Source organism: Meles meles, chromosome 2 (assembly GCF_922984935.1).
Source record: "Meles meles chromosome 2, mMelMel3.1 paternal haplotype, whole genome shotgun sequence".
Lineage (NCBI taxonomy): Eukaryota > Metazoa > Chordata > Mammalia > Carnivora > Mustelidae > Meles > Meles meles.
In genome coordinates, this window is record NC_060067.1 from 172,097,885 (window position 1) to 172,114,093 (window position 16,209).

A 16,209-nucleotide genomic window follows, 5' to 3' on the forward strand; every position below is an offset into this window, starting at 1 on the left:
AGCTCACCCTGGCGGTCTTTGCAGGCTCCAGGGCCGTTCACTAGGGCAGTCGGGGTGGCGGGAGGCAGGGCGGGAGCGCCCTGCAGCTTGGAGCTCCTCACCTCCATTGGACGTGTGTGCCTCCCTTCTGCAGCGGCAGGACGCTCGCTCCCCGCCCGGCCGGCCGGCACCTGCAGCTCGGGCCGCACCCCTACCGCACCCCCACCGCACCCTCCACGCACCCCCTCCGCTGGGCTTGGCAGCAGGTGCCTTCTCTCCGGAGATTGCTTCGCATTAACTTTCCCATCTGACATAATAATGGAGAGAAAATGAAGAGATCCCGTTAGCGGCTGGCTAGCTGGCTGGAGGGCGGGCGAGCGAGGGCAGGGTCCGGGCGCCGGAGCCCGCGCCGGGGCCGGAGCCCGAGCCCGAGCCCGAGTCGAGCGGAGGGAGCCTGTATTTTTAGCCAGATGCCGCGTAACTTGCTGGCGCTCCCCGCGCGGCCGAGCAGATAACGGGGGAGGGGGAGCAGGGAGCCGGGCTCGGATTTCAGCGCGGGCGCCGGACGATGGCAGCGAGACAGGGCAGGTCCGGTCCAGACCCTGCGGTGAGTGGACGGCCTGCTCGCGGCCGCTCGGGCGGGGAGCTCCGCGCGCGCTGGGCCGCCGGCGTGCGGGGTCCGGGCCGCGGCGCCCCTGGCCGCGGCGCCCCTGGCCGCGGGCTGCGGGTCCCGCCGGGCTCGGCGGGCGCCAACTTTCCGGGCGGGTGCGGGGACGCGCGCCGGCTGCCCTTCTGCTGCCTCACGCCGGCCGGGCGCCCAGGCTTCTAGCAGGATCCAGAGGAAAATTCCTTTGGCCTGGAGGCTGCTGCCGCCGCGAAGGGACCGGTGGCGGGAGGCGGCCCGACCTGTGCCCGCCCGGGTGAGGCGGGCGCACGCGGGAGCGCAAGGGGAGGAGACCGGGGCGCACGGGGCCCACGCCGGAGGCCGCGTCCCCTCGCCCCGGAGGACAGTCCCACGGAGCTGTTTTGCTGCTGGGGACCCACCCCGCGCCAGCACCCGCGGGGATGCCACTGCCCTGGCCTTGGCCTTGGCCTTGGCTGGAGAGGGGGCCGCCTTGCCCACCGCACATCTGACCCCTCAACCTTAAAAAACCCGCAATGCTCCTAGGTCCTGGAGGTAGCGAGAATGAATGGGGATGAGAAGACAGACCGACCTGCTGTGTGTTGGGGAGCAGGTACCTTCCCGACACCCTGTCATCCTCGCGGCCCCCCAGCTAGCCATGTGTCGTCCCCTTTTTGGCCATGGGGCAACTGAGGTTTGGGCACAGCATCAAGTGGCAGGGCGGGATCACCCCAGATCTTCCCAGCATCGGGGTCCACTCGGGTTCCTCACCCATCCCTGCATCACCAGCCACCAAGGGCAGAGGCAGGAAGTGCAGGGGCTTGGCAGTTGCGTTGGGAGGGGATAAGGGAACCCGAGACTCCTGCTTGCCCCTTTGATGACACCTTAAAGACACCTTTAATATGTTCCATTCTACCTTTGCCAAAGGTAGTCAGGCTGGGGCTCCTGGAGAGAGTTCAGGAGCTTTCCCCACACAACTTTCTGGAAAGAAAAATGGAAAACTTAACGAAAACACACGCTGTGGCCCAGGGGCCACTTGTGTTTCTCCATAGTCGGTGGGATAAAGGCATAGGCCACACAGAAGGGCGTGCCCGCTGGCGATAGCTGTTCTTCCTGCCAGGCCTGACGGGGGCTCCTAGGAATAGCCAGGTGCTGCGTATGAAGGAACTGTCAGACGTGGAGTTCAATCCCCAAACACAAGCCGACAGCTCTCCGTCTAGAGCTGCCATCTGCCTTTGTCACTGGACACTTGGTGGATGGGCTTGTCCCCCCACCCCCACCTCAAAGGATCTGGAAATCTCTTCCTGGGAGTCCTAACATTGGCCTTGTTAAAGAAACTGCATTTTGCTCAAACAAGGCCCCTAGGGAAAGAGATATTATCTTATTTCTGTTATCTTATCGCTGTTTACTGATACTAGCTCAGTTTCCATTCACCTTTTTAGACCTGACTTTTGCACTAAAAGACCATGAGAAAGTAATTCATGATTTGTCCTGGGAAAACTTGAACCGACTCAGGCCCCAGAGAAGGTACAAAGAGGCCCTGGGATTCTCTTCCTCAGCCTGAAACTCAGCTGTGCTTGGCCTCTTCGGTTCATGGAGGCTTCCGCGCTCATGTGTTCAGACACGTTGACATTTCATAGTGTGCTTCCGGCCTCTCCCTCCCAGGACACTGAACCCCCTGGGCTGCTTATCTATTGCTATATTCGTATGACCCCACTCAGGAAGTGCAAGTTTAATAATAGTCTGGGTGTCTCAGGTAACCAAGGGTTCACCTCCCTTTTCTAAGCAGTCCTGATGGGAACTCGAGGCCCTTCCTTTCCCTTCCGTTACTTCCTCCTGAAGTGAGGGCCAAGGTGGGCATGGCCTCGGAGCACAGGTGGAAGGCTTCCTCCAGCCGGAGCTGAACTGGAAAGGAACATTACGAGCCCTAAAAGTGATTGGCCCATGGGGCAGCATAGCACATGGGGTGTAGAGAAAGACCCTGGAGTTAGGCTGCTTGGATTCAAATCCTGGCCAAGCCATATGTTAGCTGTGTGACTTTGGATAAGTTACTTAACTTCTCTGTGACTCACGCACCTCATCTATGTAGAATAGACAATAAGTCACCTGCCTCCTGGGATTATTGGGAGGAGCAAATGAATTGATTTATGTAAAGTGTCTAAAACATAGTAAGGGATTTAGAAGGATAGACTTGGGGCACCTGGGTGGCTCGGTTGCTTGAGCATCGGCCTTCAACTCAGGTCATGATCCCAGGGTCCTGGGGTCAAGTCCTGCCTCGGGCTCCCTCCGGAGGGAGTCTGCTTCTCCCTCTCCCTCTGTCCCTACATTTCACTCGTGCTCTCTCTCAAATAAATAAATATAACATTAAAAAAAAAAAAAAGGCAAATCTAGTTTGCTGTGACAGGAAGTTCAGGGACATCACGTGGATTAGCCAGCAGGGAAGTGGGCCAAGAAACCAACAAAGCATGTACACACCTTCCTGCCCTCGACACAGGCGCAAGCAATTTTCTCACTGGTAAAATTAGATCAAAATGAAGCTCAAGATGAGGAAGGGGCAAAGACACGAGCAGGCAGCCTTGGTGGGGTGCTCAGAGGGGCGGGCAGCTCCTGGGTGTGATGCAGGGCTCGGGGTCCTTGTGGACTGATTTTCTGGAACACAGCGAACAGCCTCCTTCAGGCCCTCTATCTAGTTTCCTCGAACAGAGAGGCCTCTCTGAGGCTGCCCCACATCCCAGGGACAGGTGGGACTTGGGGAGGGCCACAAATCCTGCTCCAATTTATCAGAGCCCAGAGAGAGTCTGGTTAGCGTTTTGTCACTGTTGCCATTGTTTCTCTGGTTAGTGTCTACTCGGGTAAACATTCTAAATGGAATGTGTTGGACTCATTTGACTCTCTTTCTGCCCTATTGGATTACACAGACCATTCTTGGATGCACCAGGAAATTGCACCTGGGATAGGTCATTGACTTGGAGGTAATTGAATTAGATAGATGGGCAGCCTGGGCTCGGAAGAACAAGGCGGTGAGAATGGGTCTCATATTCCAAGCAGGGTCATTTGCTCTATGGCTTAAATATTCCCTGGCTCCTAGGAGGTGCTCACTAAAAGCTGGCGGAATGAATCAATGAGTGCGTGTGTGCACGAATGACCCCTTATAACTCTGTCACTTTGTTTTTCAAATCGTAAGGGTAGGGACCCATGTTCTGATTTTTTATTCTATTTCTTTTTGCCCTAGCAGAATCCTGGACTTGAAATAGGAGCTCAGCAAATATATTGTACAATTAAACTGAGTGATACACTGTGGGAGTGACACCATTATCTATAATTCACCTGTAAGATACCCTGAGGATCCTGGGACTACTCTAGGCCAGAGAAGGCCAAACAGAAAATGAAAAGGCCGTAGCAATGGAACTTCACCTCTAACTATATAGGTGACTTTAGCCAGTCACTTTATTCTTACTATCCCCAGAAAGAAGGACTGGGCCTGTCTCGGGCTTACCATAGCCCTCAGAGTTAGAGCTGGGACTTACCAGGGACCCTTTCCCTGCCGTGGACTGACTCTTTGATTGGCAAAGACATGTGGCTCCTCCCAGCCCCCATAATCTGTTGGGGCTGCCCCAGGTTTAAAATTGTTGGAGATGCATCTCGGGGTCAAGGGCAATGAAATGGCTGAATCCCTGAGTGCTAACTGCAGAACCCGGGCAAGTTATTAACCTTTCCAGACCTCAGCTTTATCAACTCTAAAGTGTGGATGATGACTGTACCTACCTCCCGGGTTGTGGTAAGGACGGACAGATACCATGCTGGAAAGACATGTGCCCAATGACTGATAATGACTGTTGTAATTCCATTCTTATAGTGCACAAACCACATACTTTTTCACTTTCCACAACCTACTCCCGACTGGGCTTTCCCTGCCCTCTGTTTATTTGCTCATCTGTCTTTCATAAATACTGTGCCTCACTGCCTGGAGTCAGTACCCCGGACGGCCACGCTGCCGCTGTGTCACGTTGCGCTGTTTTTTCCTGCCATGCTCAGCTTTCCAACCTGAATGCTCTTATGTGCTGCAGAAGGCAGCTTGGGTAGGTGGGATAGGTTTCTCAAACACTCTCATTCTTGGGGGAAAATTCAGTTATTTTTCCCAACAGTTCAATCCAGACAGAATTTCTGATTCAGCAGGTATAAACAGACATTTCTCTGAGCGACTACTCCTTGAGTCTGATTTCTCTGGGAATCTAGCTCACGGGGAACCAACAGAGCGATCCTCATTTCTGGGATAGTTGCCCCACCTCAGAAGCCTAGCCGAGAATCTAAGGGGACGCTAGGGGCCTTGTGTTTTCGGCCAAGGGGGATTGTAGCTTAGCAGACATTTCACGCTCTGAAGGATTTCCAAAGATGTAGAAGATTTGGTCTTTGCCCCAAGACGTAAACAACAATGGGGAGACAACAATGTATTTAAAATACATTTTTTAAAATTAAAAAAAAATCAAGCTCCTATTTCTAGATTTAAAAATGGTTGATATGGAGTATCCAAGGACAGCTTCAGGGTCCCAGGAGTAATCTGGGTGTGGGGCTGGAGGCAGACCGCCTGGGAGGACAAAGGAGGAAGGAGGAAGGGGCTTCCCTGCCCCCTGTGTTGGAGGCAGTGAGATCCAAGTGTGTGTATGGTTTTTTCATTTTTTGTTTTTAAAGATTTGTTTATTTATTTTAGAGAGGGGGAAGGGGCAGAAGGAGAGGGAAAGATCCTTTTTTATTTTTATTTTTTGAGATTTTATTTATTTGATGGGGGGGTTGGAGAGAGCACAAGCAGGGGGAGCAGCAGGCTGTGGGAGAGGGAGAAGCAGGATCCACTGAGCAAGGAGCCTGATGCAAGACCTGAGATGAAGGCAGATGTTTAACTGACTGAGCCACCCAGGAGCCCCAAGGGAGAGAGAGCCTTAAGCAGACTCCACACTGAGTGCAGAGCCCAACTGGGGCTCTATATCAAGACCCCAAGATCACGACCTGAGCCAAAACCAAGAGTCGGACACAAAGCCGACTCTGCCATCCAGGCGCCTCCTCCGGGCGCCCCCTCCCCCCAAGTGTGTGTATGTTGTGAACAGGTGGACGCAGAGCTTGGGTTTGAGCTTACAGAATGGGGTGGGATGTGTGGGGAGGGCATGGGGGACCTGGAATATGAGAGGGTTGGCAGGAAATCAGGACTGTCGGGAGATCAGCGAGGCAGGGGTGGAGCGGGGCTGGCTGGGAGGCAGAGGAAAGAAGCAGATCTTCTAGCGGCGTCCTGGAGGCTGGAGGTGGCAAGAGGGAAGGGACAGGACAGCCCTCCAGGGTGAAGGTAGTGTCTGCGCGGCTAGAAAGTCTTTTCTGCTGTGGACTGATGGTTTGATTGGCAAAGACACCTGGCCCTGCTCCGGGGAGGGGATCAGGGTTTAATTGCAGACTCTTGTTTGACACCGTGTTCAGGATGCTGGCGGAAAACGGAAATTTATTCTCCGGAGGTCAGAGGTCCAAAATCCAGGTGACACAGGCCCGTGCTCCTTGTGGAGGCTTTCGGGGGGAAAGTCTGCTCTTTGCCTCTTCCAGCTTCTGCTGGTTGCTGGTTTCCTTGGCTTGCGGCCGCGCCGCGCCGCGCTGATGTTCGCCTCAGTCTTTCCATCAGGTTTTCTTGTGAGTGTGTGTCCCTTCTCTTGGATCTTTTATAAGGATACTTGTCAGTGGGTTTAGGGCCAGCCTGGGTAATCTAGATGGGTCTTGTCTCAAGACCTATAACTTAATTACATCTGCACATGCTCTTTTTCCAAATGCCAGCTTGCAGGCATTCAGGCACGGATGTATCTGTTGGGGCCACCATTCTGCCCACCGCAGCATGGTCTCTGAGGAGGAAGCGTGAAGGAGGGAGACAGACAGAGTACCCGTTCGAGGAGAGGGAACCATGAGGTGTGGGTGGGTCTTCTGGGGGACTTCATGCGTGGCGTGTCACGTGACAGCCCTTGCCCACCTGGACACACACCCCGTGCCAAGCACACGGCTCAGCACTTGTGCTGATAGGACAGTTGCAGTAGCCTGTATTACTCGGTGGCAGGGTCTCGGTGGCCACGGTGTTAGTGGCAGAGCAGTGGCGTGGAAAGGAATTGTTTTACTCTCCTTCACGAGCGCTTGCGAGGGGCATCTGCCAGCCAAAGCTCACGTTAAGTTGGCAGCAGAGCAAGGAGGTCAAGTTCATAGATTTCAGAGGCAGGCTGTGTGCGTGTGAGTCCAGGGTACGTGTTGTGCCTGCCACGGGACTCTGCACGAGTCGCGCCCGCTCTCTGCCCCTTGGCTTCTCATCTGTGAAAGGGGGAGCGCAGTACTCCTTCTTGGAGTTTTCAAACAATGAGTATTAAATGTGTATCTCAGGGATATGTGAACAGATGGTAAGCGTGAGGGGCTGGCAATGGTTCTTAGTGCTCAGTAAGTGCTAGGTGCTGTGTACTTTAAAAAAACCAACCCACAAAACAGTGGCCAGGTGCACCTGTAAGGTCCCTGTGATGCCCACATCTGTGACTCCCTGGGGCCAGGGGCTCTGTGCTCTAGGCTCGTCCATAAGAACAAGGAGCCCTTGGGGACATGGAAGCAGCAGGACGCCAGGCAGTACTGAACGTTCACGGTTGGACCGGGCTCCTTCTCAAAGGCTGGTCCATCATAGGCCCCAGCCAAGTGTTTGCTTATAAAGATACCAAGAAAAAGGGAGGGTGGGCTCGAAGCAGCCTCCTGTTACAGACCTGAAGGCCGTCTACTCAGGGACTCTAGGCCCGTCCCATGCCTGGGTACCACGGTGGGCACCGGGTGTTGGGGGAGGCACCGGTGAGCCGTAATAGGAGGGTGTGGTGGCTGTCACCAAAACTGAGGCCCATTCTCGCAGCCCTGGGCCTGAAGGGGGTCTTGAAGTCCTCCCACAGAGCTCACTCACAGCCTCCCGTTTCTCCTCACAGGCCGACGCTGCTACCAGCTTTCTGAGGGCGGCAAGATCAGGTAACTTGGACAAAGCTTTGGATCACCTGCGGAACGGCGTGGACATTAACACCTGTAACCAGGTACGTGGGGTGGGGACAGGCACATGGTCTCTGAAGAGAGGCTCTTGCCCGGTGCCATTTCCTGACAGCTTTAATCTAACTCTATTAACCTTTTCTCAGTGGCCTCAAAAATCCCCAAGGGTTTCTGCCTGCTGAAGGCCCTAACCTTGGTGTTCACATCCCAGACACGGTCTGGGGCCCCATGGAGAAGGACTGATGCCCGAACTGTGTGGGCTGGGCCCAGGCTCCATCCCCTGCCGCCTCTTCCTTCAGAAGTGGCCTTGGTTCCCGCTGTGGTCTTAGAACATGTGGCCTTTGAAGGGGGGCAGGAGAGAGGGCCTTTGAAGGATGTGGTATTGGTAGTGACATTAAATCTCCTTTGTCTACTAGCAGCCTTTGTGGGTTCTCGCTGTGCTGAGAAGGAAGTCGTGATGGCGCCTCCCTTCCTCTGTCAGGTGTTGATGAAAGCGAGGCCAGCTCAGGCTGAGAGCTGCGTGGCTCGAACAGCTTCTCTGGAGGTTCCCGGGGCTCAACTGTGTGTTTGGTGACAGGTGGGGGCAGTAAGAAACTTCATGTGTTCAGAACAGAGCAGAGGGCAAAGAGTCAGGTTTGGGGCCAGAGAGCTAGGAATTGACTGAACAAAGAGGAAATTATCATCGAGAAAGAGAACAGGGGTATAGCTTGAGCTCGTGGATTGGATGACCTTGATTTGGTTTTGGTTTGGCCAGCCAATTAAACTAATGGGGCACCTGTCCTCAATCAGTTTCTAATTAGAATACTTTCACCAATCACACTTTTTTTTTAACCATTTTAATCAGCAAATTATTTGTAATTGTGGTGAAATACACATAACATGGAATTTACCATCTTAAGCCATTTTTGAGTGTCCAGTTCATATGGAATAAAGTACATTCGTGTTGTGGTATGACAAGGACCACCATCCATCTCCAGAACACTGTTCCTCCTGCAGAGCTGAAACTGCGTCTGTTAGGTGGTAACTCCCCATCCCTGCCCTGCCAAACCCCTGACCGCCACAACTTGACGTTCTGTCTCTATGACTCCGACTGCTCTAGGTCCCTCCTCAAGTTGGAATCACACAGTATTTGTCCTTTTCATGTAGTGTAGCGTCTTCAAGGCTCATGTTGTAGTGCACTAGATTGCTTTTAAAGCTAGCAGGGGCAAGTTCCCAGAAGCCCACGTGCCTCTGTCCCCCCTGCCTTCTCACCACCTGTCCTCTCCCTCTCCCTGCCCCCCCACCTTGCTTAAAAACGCAACATTCCACTTGTTCTTTCTCTCAGAGCAAGACCCCATTTGGATTCAGTCGGTCCTCTGTGGTGTAAATTCACAGCTCAAAGATCTGAGAGGTTGGAGCAGGTGGTGTGGTAGGAAATACAAAGTAGGTGTGATAGGAAGCCCATGGCAGTGAACTTCAGAGGGGAGACAAGCATGTGCCCTGGCCTTGAGTCTGTGGATGGGGTAGGGGCAGCAAGCCCTCCTCCCTTTCTCCCACCCCTCCGACCCAAGTGCACCGACACACAGTGAGGACATCTGCGGTGATGCTCACTAAACACACAGAGCCCAGGCATAGGGGGCCTCTGGAAAAAAGATCGAAACTGCAAACCCATTTCTTTCAAGGGAAGAGGATGGGGGAGAAAAATATGGAGCAAGGAGCAAGTCCTGGGGTCGGAGTGGCTCAAAAGAGGGGCCTCCTGCTTCTGCAGCTGTGGTTGTGTCTTCCCAGCCCCCCACAGACCGGGAGATGTCTCTCTCTGCCCACCCGGGAAGTTCTGAGGCTTCTGCAGCCGAAAGGCAGAGGAGGGCTTCTCTGCAGTGTAGCTCTGTCCGAGGAGCACCGAGTCTTCAAGAGGCTTTCCAAGGGTTAAGATGCTCTCAGAGGAATCCATTTAGCAGAAATGGGGACAACCGGACGCTCATAAGCCTTGAGCCAGGGCTTATTTTCGGTGTGAGATTGGAAGATTTTGATGACACCAGGAAAGTGGCTTTGTCCTGATTGGTCTCCTGTTGGTGAGGCCCTGGGTGTCACTGGCTCGTCCCCCTCCCGTCTCTCTTGGGGGCCCTCTGGGGTTAATCTTGGGCTCAGGGACCAGCAGTCCCCGAGGCATTTTTGCACTTTATGACACTATTTCTGCAGGCTCCAAGTGAGCCCCACGAACACTGAAAGGAAGCTCCAGTCCCAGATGGGTGTCTGCGGTCCTGGCTCAGCCCCGGCCTCCTTTCTGAGGGGACATGGCTGCAAGCAAGGATAGAATGTCAAGGGGGCAGAAAGGGAAGTATTTGGGGTCCTGCAAAGCCCCTCAGGGCTGGCTAATCCCCAGGGCCCCTGTCCTGGCTCCCAGGACCTTGGGCTGTGCAGGTCTCCTGCTCATGGCTGCCGCAGGTAAAGGAGGTCCCGGGGAAGAGCCTGTGCAGCTCCCATCATGCCAACCGGAGGGTGGTTGGTCTTGTGCTCTGGAGGGAAGAATAGAGCAGGGATGGGGGAGGGAGGGATGACAGCAGCCGAACTGACACCCTCATTAAACACATCAGTGCAGCCCTGGGGACCGTGCTGGGGCTTTCCAGCGTTCGCAGGGCTGGCGCCATGAGGGGACCAGAGCATGCTCTGCTCAGAACCTGCGTTCATTGTTTTGAGACGCTAAAAACAGGCCCCGGTCCTGGGGCCCTGGCTTGAATCTTTTGAGCTGGTGGACGGTGATAGCAGGAACACAGCAAACGCTAATCCTTATATAAGTAACACACTTTCAGATAGTATGTTTTGTGGAAAGAATAGTTCTGCTTGTCGTAATAGGAAGTAATTACGCTAAACAGTGTGAGAAGAGGAACTCTTGGCTTATGTAAGAGACATCTGAATATTCAGGGCAGTCTCCTTAATGCATGGATTATGTCTACTAATTTTGATCGTCATTATTCTATTTATAGAAAAGAACAGATTCACACACAAGGACACACACATACACAGCATCATCCGTATCGTTGTATGAATGCCTGATGCTTTCCTTAAGCCAAGCCATAGACAGGCTTTAGACCCAAGGATCCACTGTCTTCCCATGTATCACCAGATGCGGATGGAGTGCTAGGCCTTAGGAATTGAATAGTACCCAGAAAAGTCCCAGTCCTCAGTTTCTCTGAATTGTAGTCTCCTGGTCGTGAGAGCCAGCCATCAAGTAAGCACATGAGTAGGAGGCAAACTGAAGTGTGTTTGGAACTCTGGAGGAAAGGCATAGGATTTTTTGAGAATATATGAGACTTGCCGTAAAGTTGGAAGTTAGAGAAGGTTACCATGAGGAAGGGATAAGTAGAAGTTAATGAAGCGAAGGAAGGGAAGAACATTTCCGTTATGGGGGTCCTTTGGTGGCTCAGTCGGTTAGGCATCTGACTCTTGATTTGGGCTCAGGTCATGGTCTCAAGTCATGAGATTGAGCCCCGTGGGCTTGGCGCTCAGTAGAAGTCTGCTTGAAGATTCTCTCCCTCTTCCCTTCCCTGTTCTTGTGTACATGCTCTCTCTCTCTCTCTCTCTCTCAAATACATAAATAAATCTTGAAAAAAAAATCCAATCATGGAGAACAGCCTGTGCAAAGTCCCTGAGGCAGGGAAAAAGCACGGAAAGTTTAAGGAAGGCCAGAGTGGCTGCAGTGCAGAGGCAAAGGGCTCCAGATGAGGCTGCAGAGGTGAATTCAGGATTTTGCTGGGCCTTATGGGCAGGGGTGATGGCCACCACAGTTGGCTAGCAGTGATAGTCACCACAGTCGGGATAGTGTGTCCCAGGACCAGAGCTGTCTGTGTACATCTGTGTGTGCACACATTGTGTGTGTTGGGGGGGGTGGTGTTCACCTGCTGTGCCACACTGTAGCTGCTGATGGAGGGGAAGAATCTGGGGAGGGGACAGAGTGGCGGGAGCAGCAGGGGTGGAGGGCGCTTGAGAGCTCGAGGCCATGGCTCTTGGAGGTATTCCAGGAATCTCCGAGGAATGGAGGCAGTTCAGCTTTTCATGACTTGTCCAGCTGTTTTTGCAAGCCCTGATTACAGAAGCCAGATTAAGGCTTCCAATCTTTATCCCAAGAGCAGAGGGAAGCAGGCCACAGACTCAAGCTCAGGATTGACATGATCAGAGGTGTGCTTTGGGGGAGTGCACTGGCCATGCTTGGAAGACAGCTGGAAGGGCCAGGGTTAGAAATGGGGAGGCCAGTTATGGACAGTCACACCAGTCCAGGAGAGAAATGGTGGTAGCTGGGATAGGGGTCGTGGCTGCAGAGATGGAGCAAGGTGGACAGGCCTGGGTGGTGAAATGGCATGGGAGAAAGCAGGGAAGGAGGCTTCGAGAATGACCCTCAGGTGTCTGCCTTGTGTAGGGGGTGGAGGGTGACACAGCTCACAGAGACAGGAGCACTGGGGTGGGCTCAGTGTGTGGAAGCAGGAGGACACGCCGTCAGGGCTGTACAGAGATCCTGCTGAGGAGTCTTGAGGAGTCTTCCAGGAATCTGGGTGAAGATATATAGTAAGCAATTGGATATTTAAGCCTGTCACTCAGATAAGAGGTCCAGCACAAAGACAGCTATTTGGAAGTCACTCGGCATTCGAGGAAGTCAGATGCTGGCATCGGCTGGTGAAAACAGGGACGAGAGACATGTTGGACATAATCCCACCAGTGTCTTTGTGGGGGTTAGTCCACGTGTATTTATTAAACACCTACTTTGTGCCAGCTGCTATTCTAGGCATTGAACAAGATAGACAAAATAGACAAAGCCTGTGCTCTTGTGGCATTTATCTGCTGGTAGAAAGGACAGGCCCTAACCAAGAAAATGAGCAAATGGATAAGGTCAGCTAATGAGCGGTAGCATGGAGGAGAAAAGTGAAGGTGCCTGTTGCAGATGGGGTAGGTAAGGAAGGCCTCTTTAGGAGATGACTGTTGAGAGACTCAAAAGAAATAAAGGAGAACCACATGGTTTCTGGGGAAGAGCAATCCTGGAAGAGGGGGAAACAGGTGCAAAGGCCCTGAGGTCAAGAATGAGGTTGGTGTTTGGGGAACAGCAGGACAGGGTAGCTGCCATGGAATGATCAAAGAGAAAAGTGCTAGGCAAGGAGGTGGTTCAAATTACCAAGGCCAAATGGTGAAAGGCTTGTAGGCCATGGTGAGGACTTGGGTCTTACTCCAAGGATGATGAGAAGCCATTGAAAGGTATTACGCGAGGGATACTCCGTCTGATTTGGGTTTTTAAGTGATCGCCAGCCCTGGCTGCTGGATGGAGAGTCGAGTTGAGGCACAGAGACGAGGCAGGGAGGCTGGTTGGGGGACTGAGGTGATGGACCAGGTAGATCCCACACGTGGTTGGGAATAATGGAGAGACCGCTCAGGTGTTAGAGCCAGACGACTCACCTCCCTAAGTTTGTGTCTCAGCACACACGACACAGGGGCGTGTCAGAGCCGGGGTCCACCTGCTCAGCCCTGGGCTGTGTCACGTACCAATTCGTGTGTCCAATTTCCGGAATTATTACTTATATCAAATCAAAATATTTTATTATGGCAGCCATAGCAGTAAAAAATGCATTTTCTGGGATGATCCGGTTGACTTTACATATTTATCAGTTAACCAAATGAAAAGAGGAGGACAAGTCAGAGTCTCTGTTCTCCTGATTTCTTAGAATTGTTGGGTGAACGCAGATGCTCCACTGGGAACCACGAGCTGTGATTCCATAGGCAAACCCCCTCACCATTTTAGTTTTCTCTTCTTTTTTTTGTTTAAATTTTTAAAACAAATCTATAAATTTATTTTTTTAAATTTTATTTACTTATTTGTCAGAGAGAGAGGGTGAGCACAAGCAGGGGGAGCCACAGGCAGAGGGAGAAGCAAGCTCCCTGCTGAGCAAGGAACCTGAGGTGGGACTCCATCCCATGACCCTGGGATCATGACCTGAGCTGAAGGCAGACGCTCAACTGACTGAGCCACCCAGGCATCCCTCTTTTTTTTTTTTTTTAATTTTTAAAAATATCTTATTTATTTATTTGAGAGAGAAAGAGAGCATGGGGGAGCGGCAGAGGGGCTGAGCATGGAGCCCTATGTGGGGCTTGACCCCACGACCCCAAGATTAGGACCTGAGCTGAAATCAACAGTCAGGCACTTAACCCACTGAGCCCCACAGGCACCCCATTCTTCTATTCTTATAACTCTAACGAATACTGTCTCCATTGGCCTTCCTGATAGGAAAGAACATTACTTGTGACTCCAGGAGAAAATTTCACACCCAAAAGAGAAACCTTGATGTCTATAGTGCTGGCATAAGGCAGGGAGTTAGAAGAGAGCTTTCCTGAAGCGTTGCAGGCATCGTCTGTCCCCTTGACTTGTACTGAGTACTGAGTACCACAAGACTTACTATGCCTCTGCGTGTCTCTTCAGTTACCTGTCTCCTTCACTAAAATGTAGGCCCTCAAGGAGAGAGGGATTTGCTCTATTCGGTGCTCCTCACCAGGATTCTGGACGGCATAGAGTATGTGCTCTATAAATTCAGTCGGTAGAGGCTAAGCCTGTTGTACCCACCAATGATTCAAGCTGTGTATGTGACACTTGGCCCATCTGAGTGCTGTCACTTTTTAAAAAAAATTTTTTTTAAAGTTTTAAGAGAGAGAACCTTAAGCAGGCTCCATGCCCAGCCCAGAGCCTGAGGTTGTGACCTGAGCTGAAATCAAGAGTCGGAAGCTTACCCAACTGAGCCACCCAAGCGCCCTTGAGTGCTGTCACTGCATCGTGAGATAATCATTCGTAGGGCCAATGACTCTCGTGCCTGCTGGTGGCTCCGATGCTGGCACCAGCCCCAACAATAAGTGTGGAGTATGGCAGCTCGACCATCTGAAGGGTCGCAAAAACGTCAGTGCTTTCCAGTGCTGAAACACAACCAACAAAAGCATGGGACAGCACGCGCCTTCCCTTAATGTTCTCTGAATTTCCACATGTGCCTTCCACAGGCAGCCCATCACTGCTGGATACTGGTTTATCTTGAAGGTAAAGGGTTTTAGGCATTTCGAGTAAATGGAATGCCTTTTCCAATAGTCTCTGCTCTAGAGGAATCTTTTCCACGGCGGCCACGTGCCAAGTCTTTTGGTCAGGATTTGTTGAGCTCTGGCGATTGTGATGATCGCTACCTTTCTAAATTAAAGAGCCTTCGAGCCAGGAGGTGGTCATGACATTCAACTCTCACTTTATAACTCAGAAAGCTGAGGTCTAGAGGTTACTTGGAATATCTTCAGGGCTTTATGAGTTTGCATTCGCTGAGCTGGCGGTAAGAACCACCTTAAGTTTCTCTGCAACTTCATTTATTCTGCAAACGTGTGTCGAGCACTTCCAAGGAATCATCCAAGTTCCTTGCCAGAGACTAACTTCATTCATCCCCTTCCCTTGAAGAGCTCAGAGGCTGGGAAAGCAAGTCCAGCTTGTACATAGGAGGTTACAAATTGAGTGTCACGAGTGCTGGCCAGAACAGGCACAGGAGGCTTCCCTTCAGTGATGGCATTCCCTGAACAAATGATCGCTGAGAGTCTCCAGTAGGCTATGTGCTGGCTGCTCGGGGGGCAGTAAGTCTGAGTGCCTGCTCTCACATTGCTGCTGGTCTGGAAAAATGATTAAAATACCAAGGAGTCAAAAGAGGCTTTGCAGGAAGAGTAGGAGTTTGCCAGGTGGAGAAATGGGAATGTGGAGTTGCCGTGGGAAGGGAGAGCCAGGCGAAGGCAGGAGCGGTGGAGGGCACTGGCAGCAGGGAGATAGGTAATGCTGGGATAGATGAAGTGAAAGAAGGTGAGGCTGGCGGATGCCTGGGTGGTCCAGCCGATTAAGAGCCTGCCATTGGCGCAGGTCACGATCTCAGGGTCCTGGGATCGAGTCTGGCATGAGGCTCCCTGCTGGACAGGGAGTCTGCTTCTCCCTCTGACTGCGGCTCTCCCTGCTTGTGTTCTCTCTCTCCAACAAATATATAGATAAAATCTTAAAAACAAAACAAAACAAAACAAAAAAACCGCGGCGAGGATGGTGGTCGATCAGTCCAAGGAGGTTATGTCTAGGTCAGTGGGAATATGGAGTGTGTCACTTTTCTCTGTCATCTTTTTCGTAGGAACTGTTGACAGACAGAGATGGCACTCAGTCCCCTGACTGTGCCTGGAACCACCCCCAGCTCACACAGAGAGCGTCCCCATGGAGAGGGTGGGAATATCCAGCCCCTTAAAATGTGCTGCCATGGCGCGGGTCTGGAATAGCACTGAAGGAAGGGAAGAGTGTATGAGTGCAGCCCCTGCCAGGGAGAGGGGTGGTCTGCCGTGGGCGCTGGAACAAGAGAAGCAACCAGATTCCCCCGAGCCCAGCACTGTGGAGTCCTTGGAAGTTCTGGTTCCTCCTCGAAAAGGTATTTAGTAAAAAAGATGGGACTGAAAACCCCTATCCCCTGAATTAATATCAGTAGGTACATTGTTACTGCATCTCAGCTGATAAGCTATGTGGTGTTCATCTGGGTGATCGTCATGACTAATCTGTAGTTTGAAAGTGAGTTGATGACTTGTCA

The 16,209-nt window shown here is 52.3% G+C and overlaps 1 protein-coding gene across 13 annotated transcripts in view; it reads left to right on the top strand.

Annotated features, from left to right (window-relative positions):
* Positions 1 to 16,209, top strand: part of ANK1 (ankyrin 1) — a 207,011-nt gene that overhangs the window by 107,688 nt on the left and 83,114 nt on the right. For 12 of the 13 annotated variants that reach the window (XM_045994143.1, XM_045994157.1, XM_045994165.1 and 9 more), the window contains exon 2: positions 7,570 to 7,671. In XM_045994143.1, the coding sequence (XP_045850099.1) occupies positions 7,570 to 7,671 (102 nt within the window). Of the gene's footprint in view, positions 1 to 253; positions 587 to 7,569; positions 7,672 to 16,209 lie in introns of those variants that run through there. The other variant, XM_045994174.1, reaches the window with a different exon arrangement.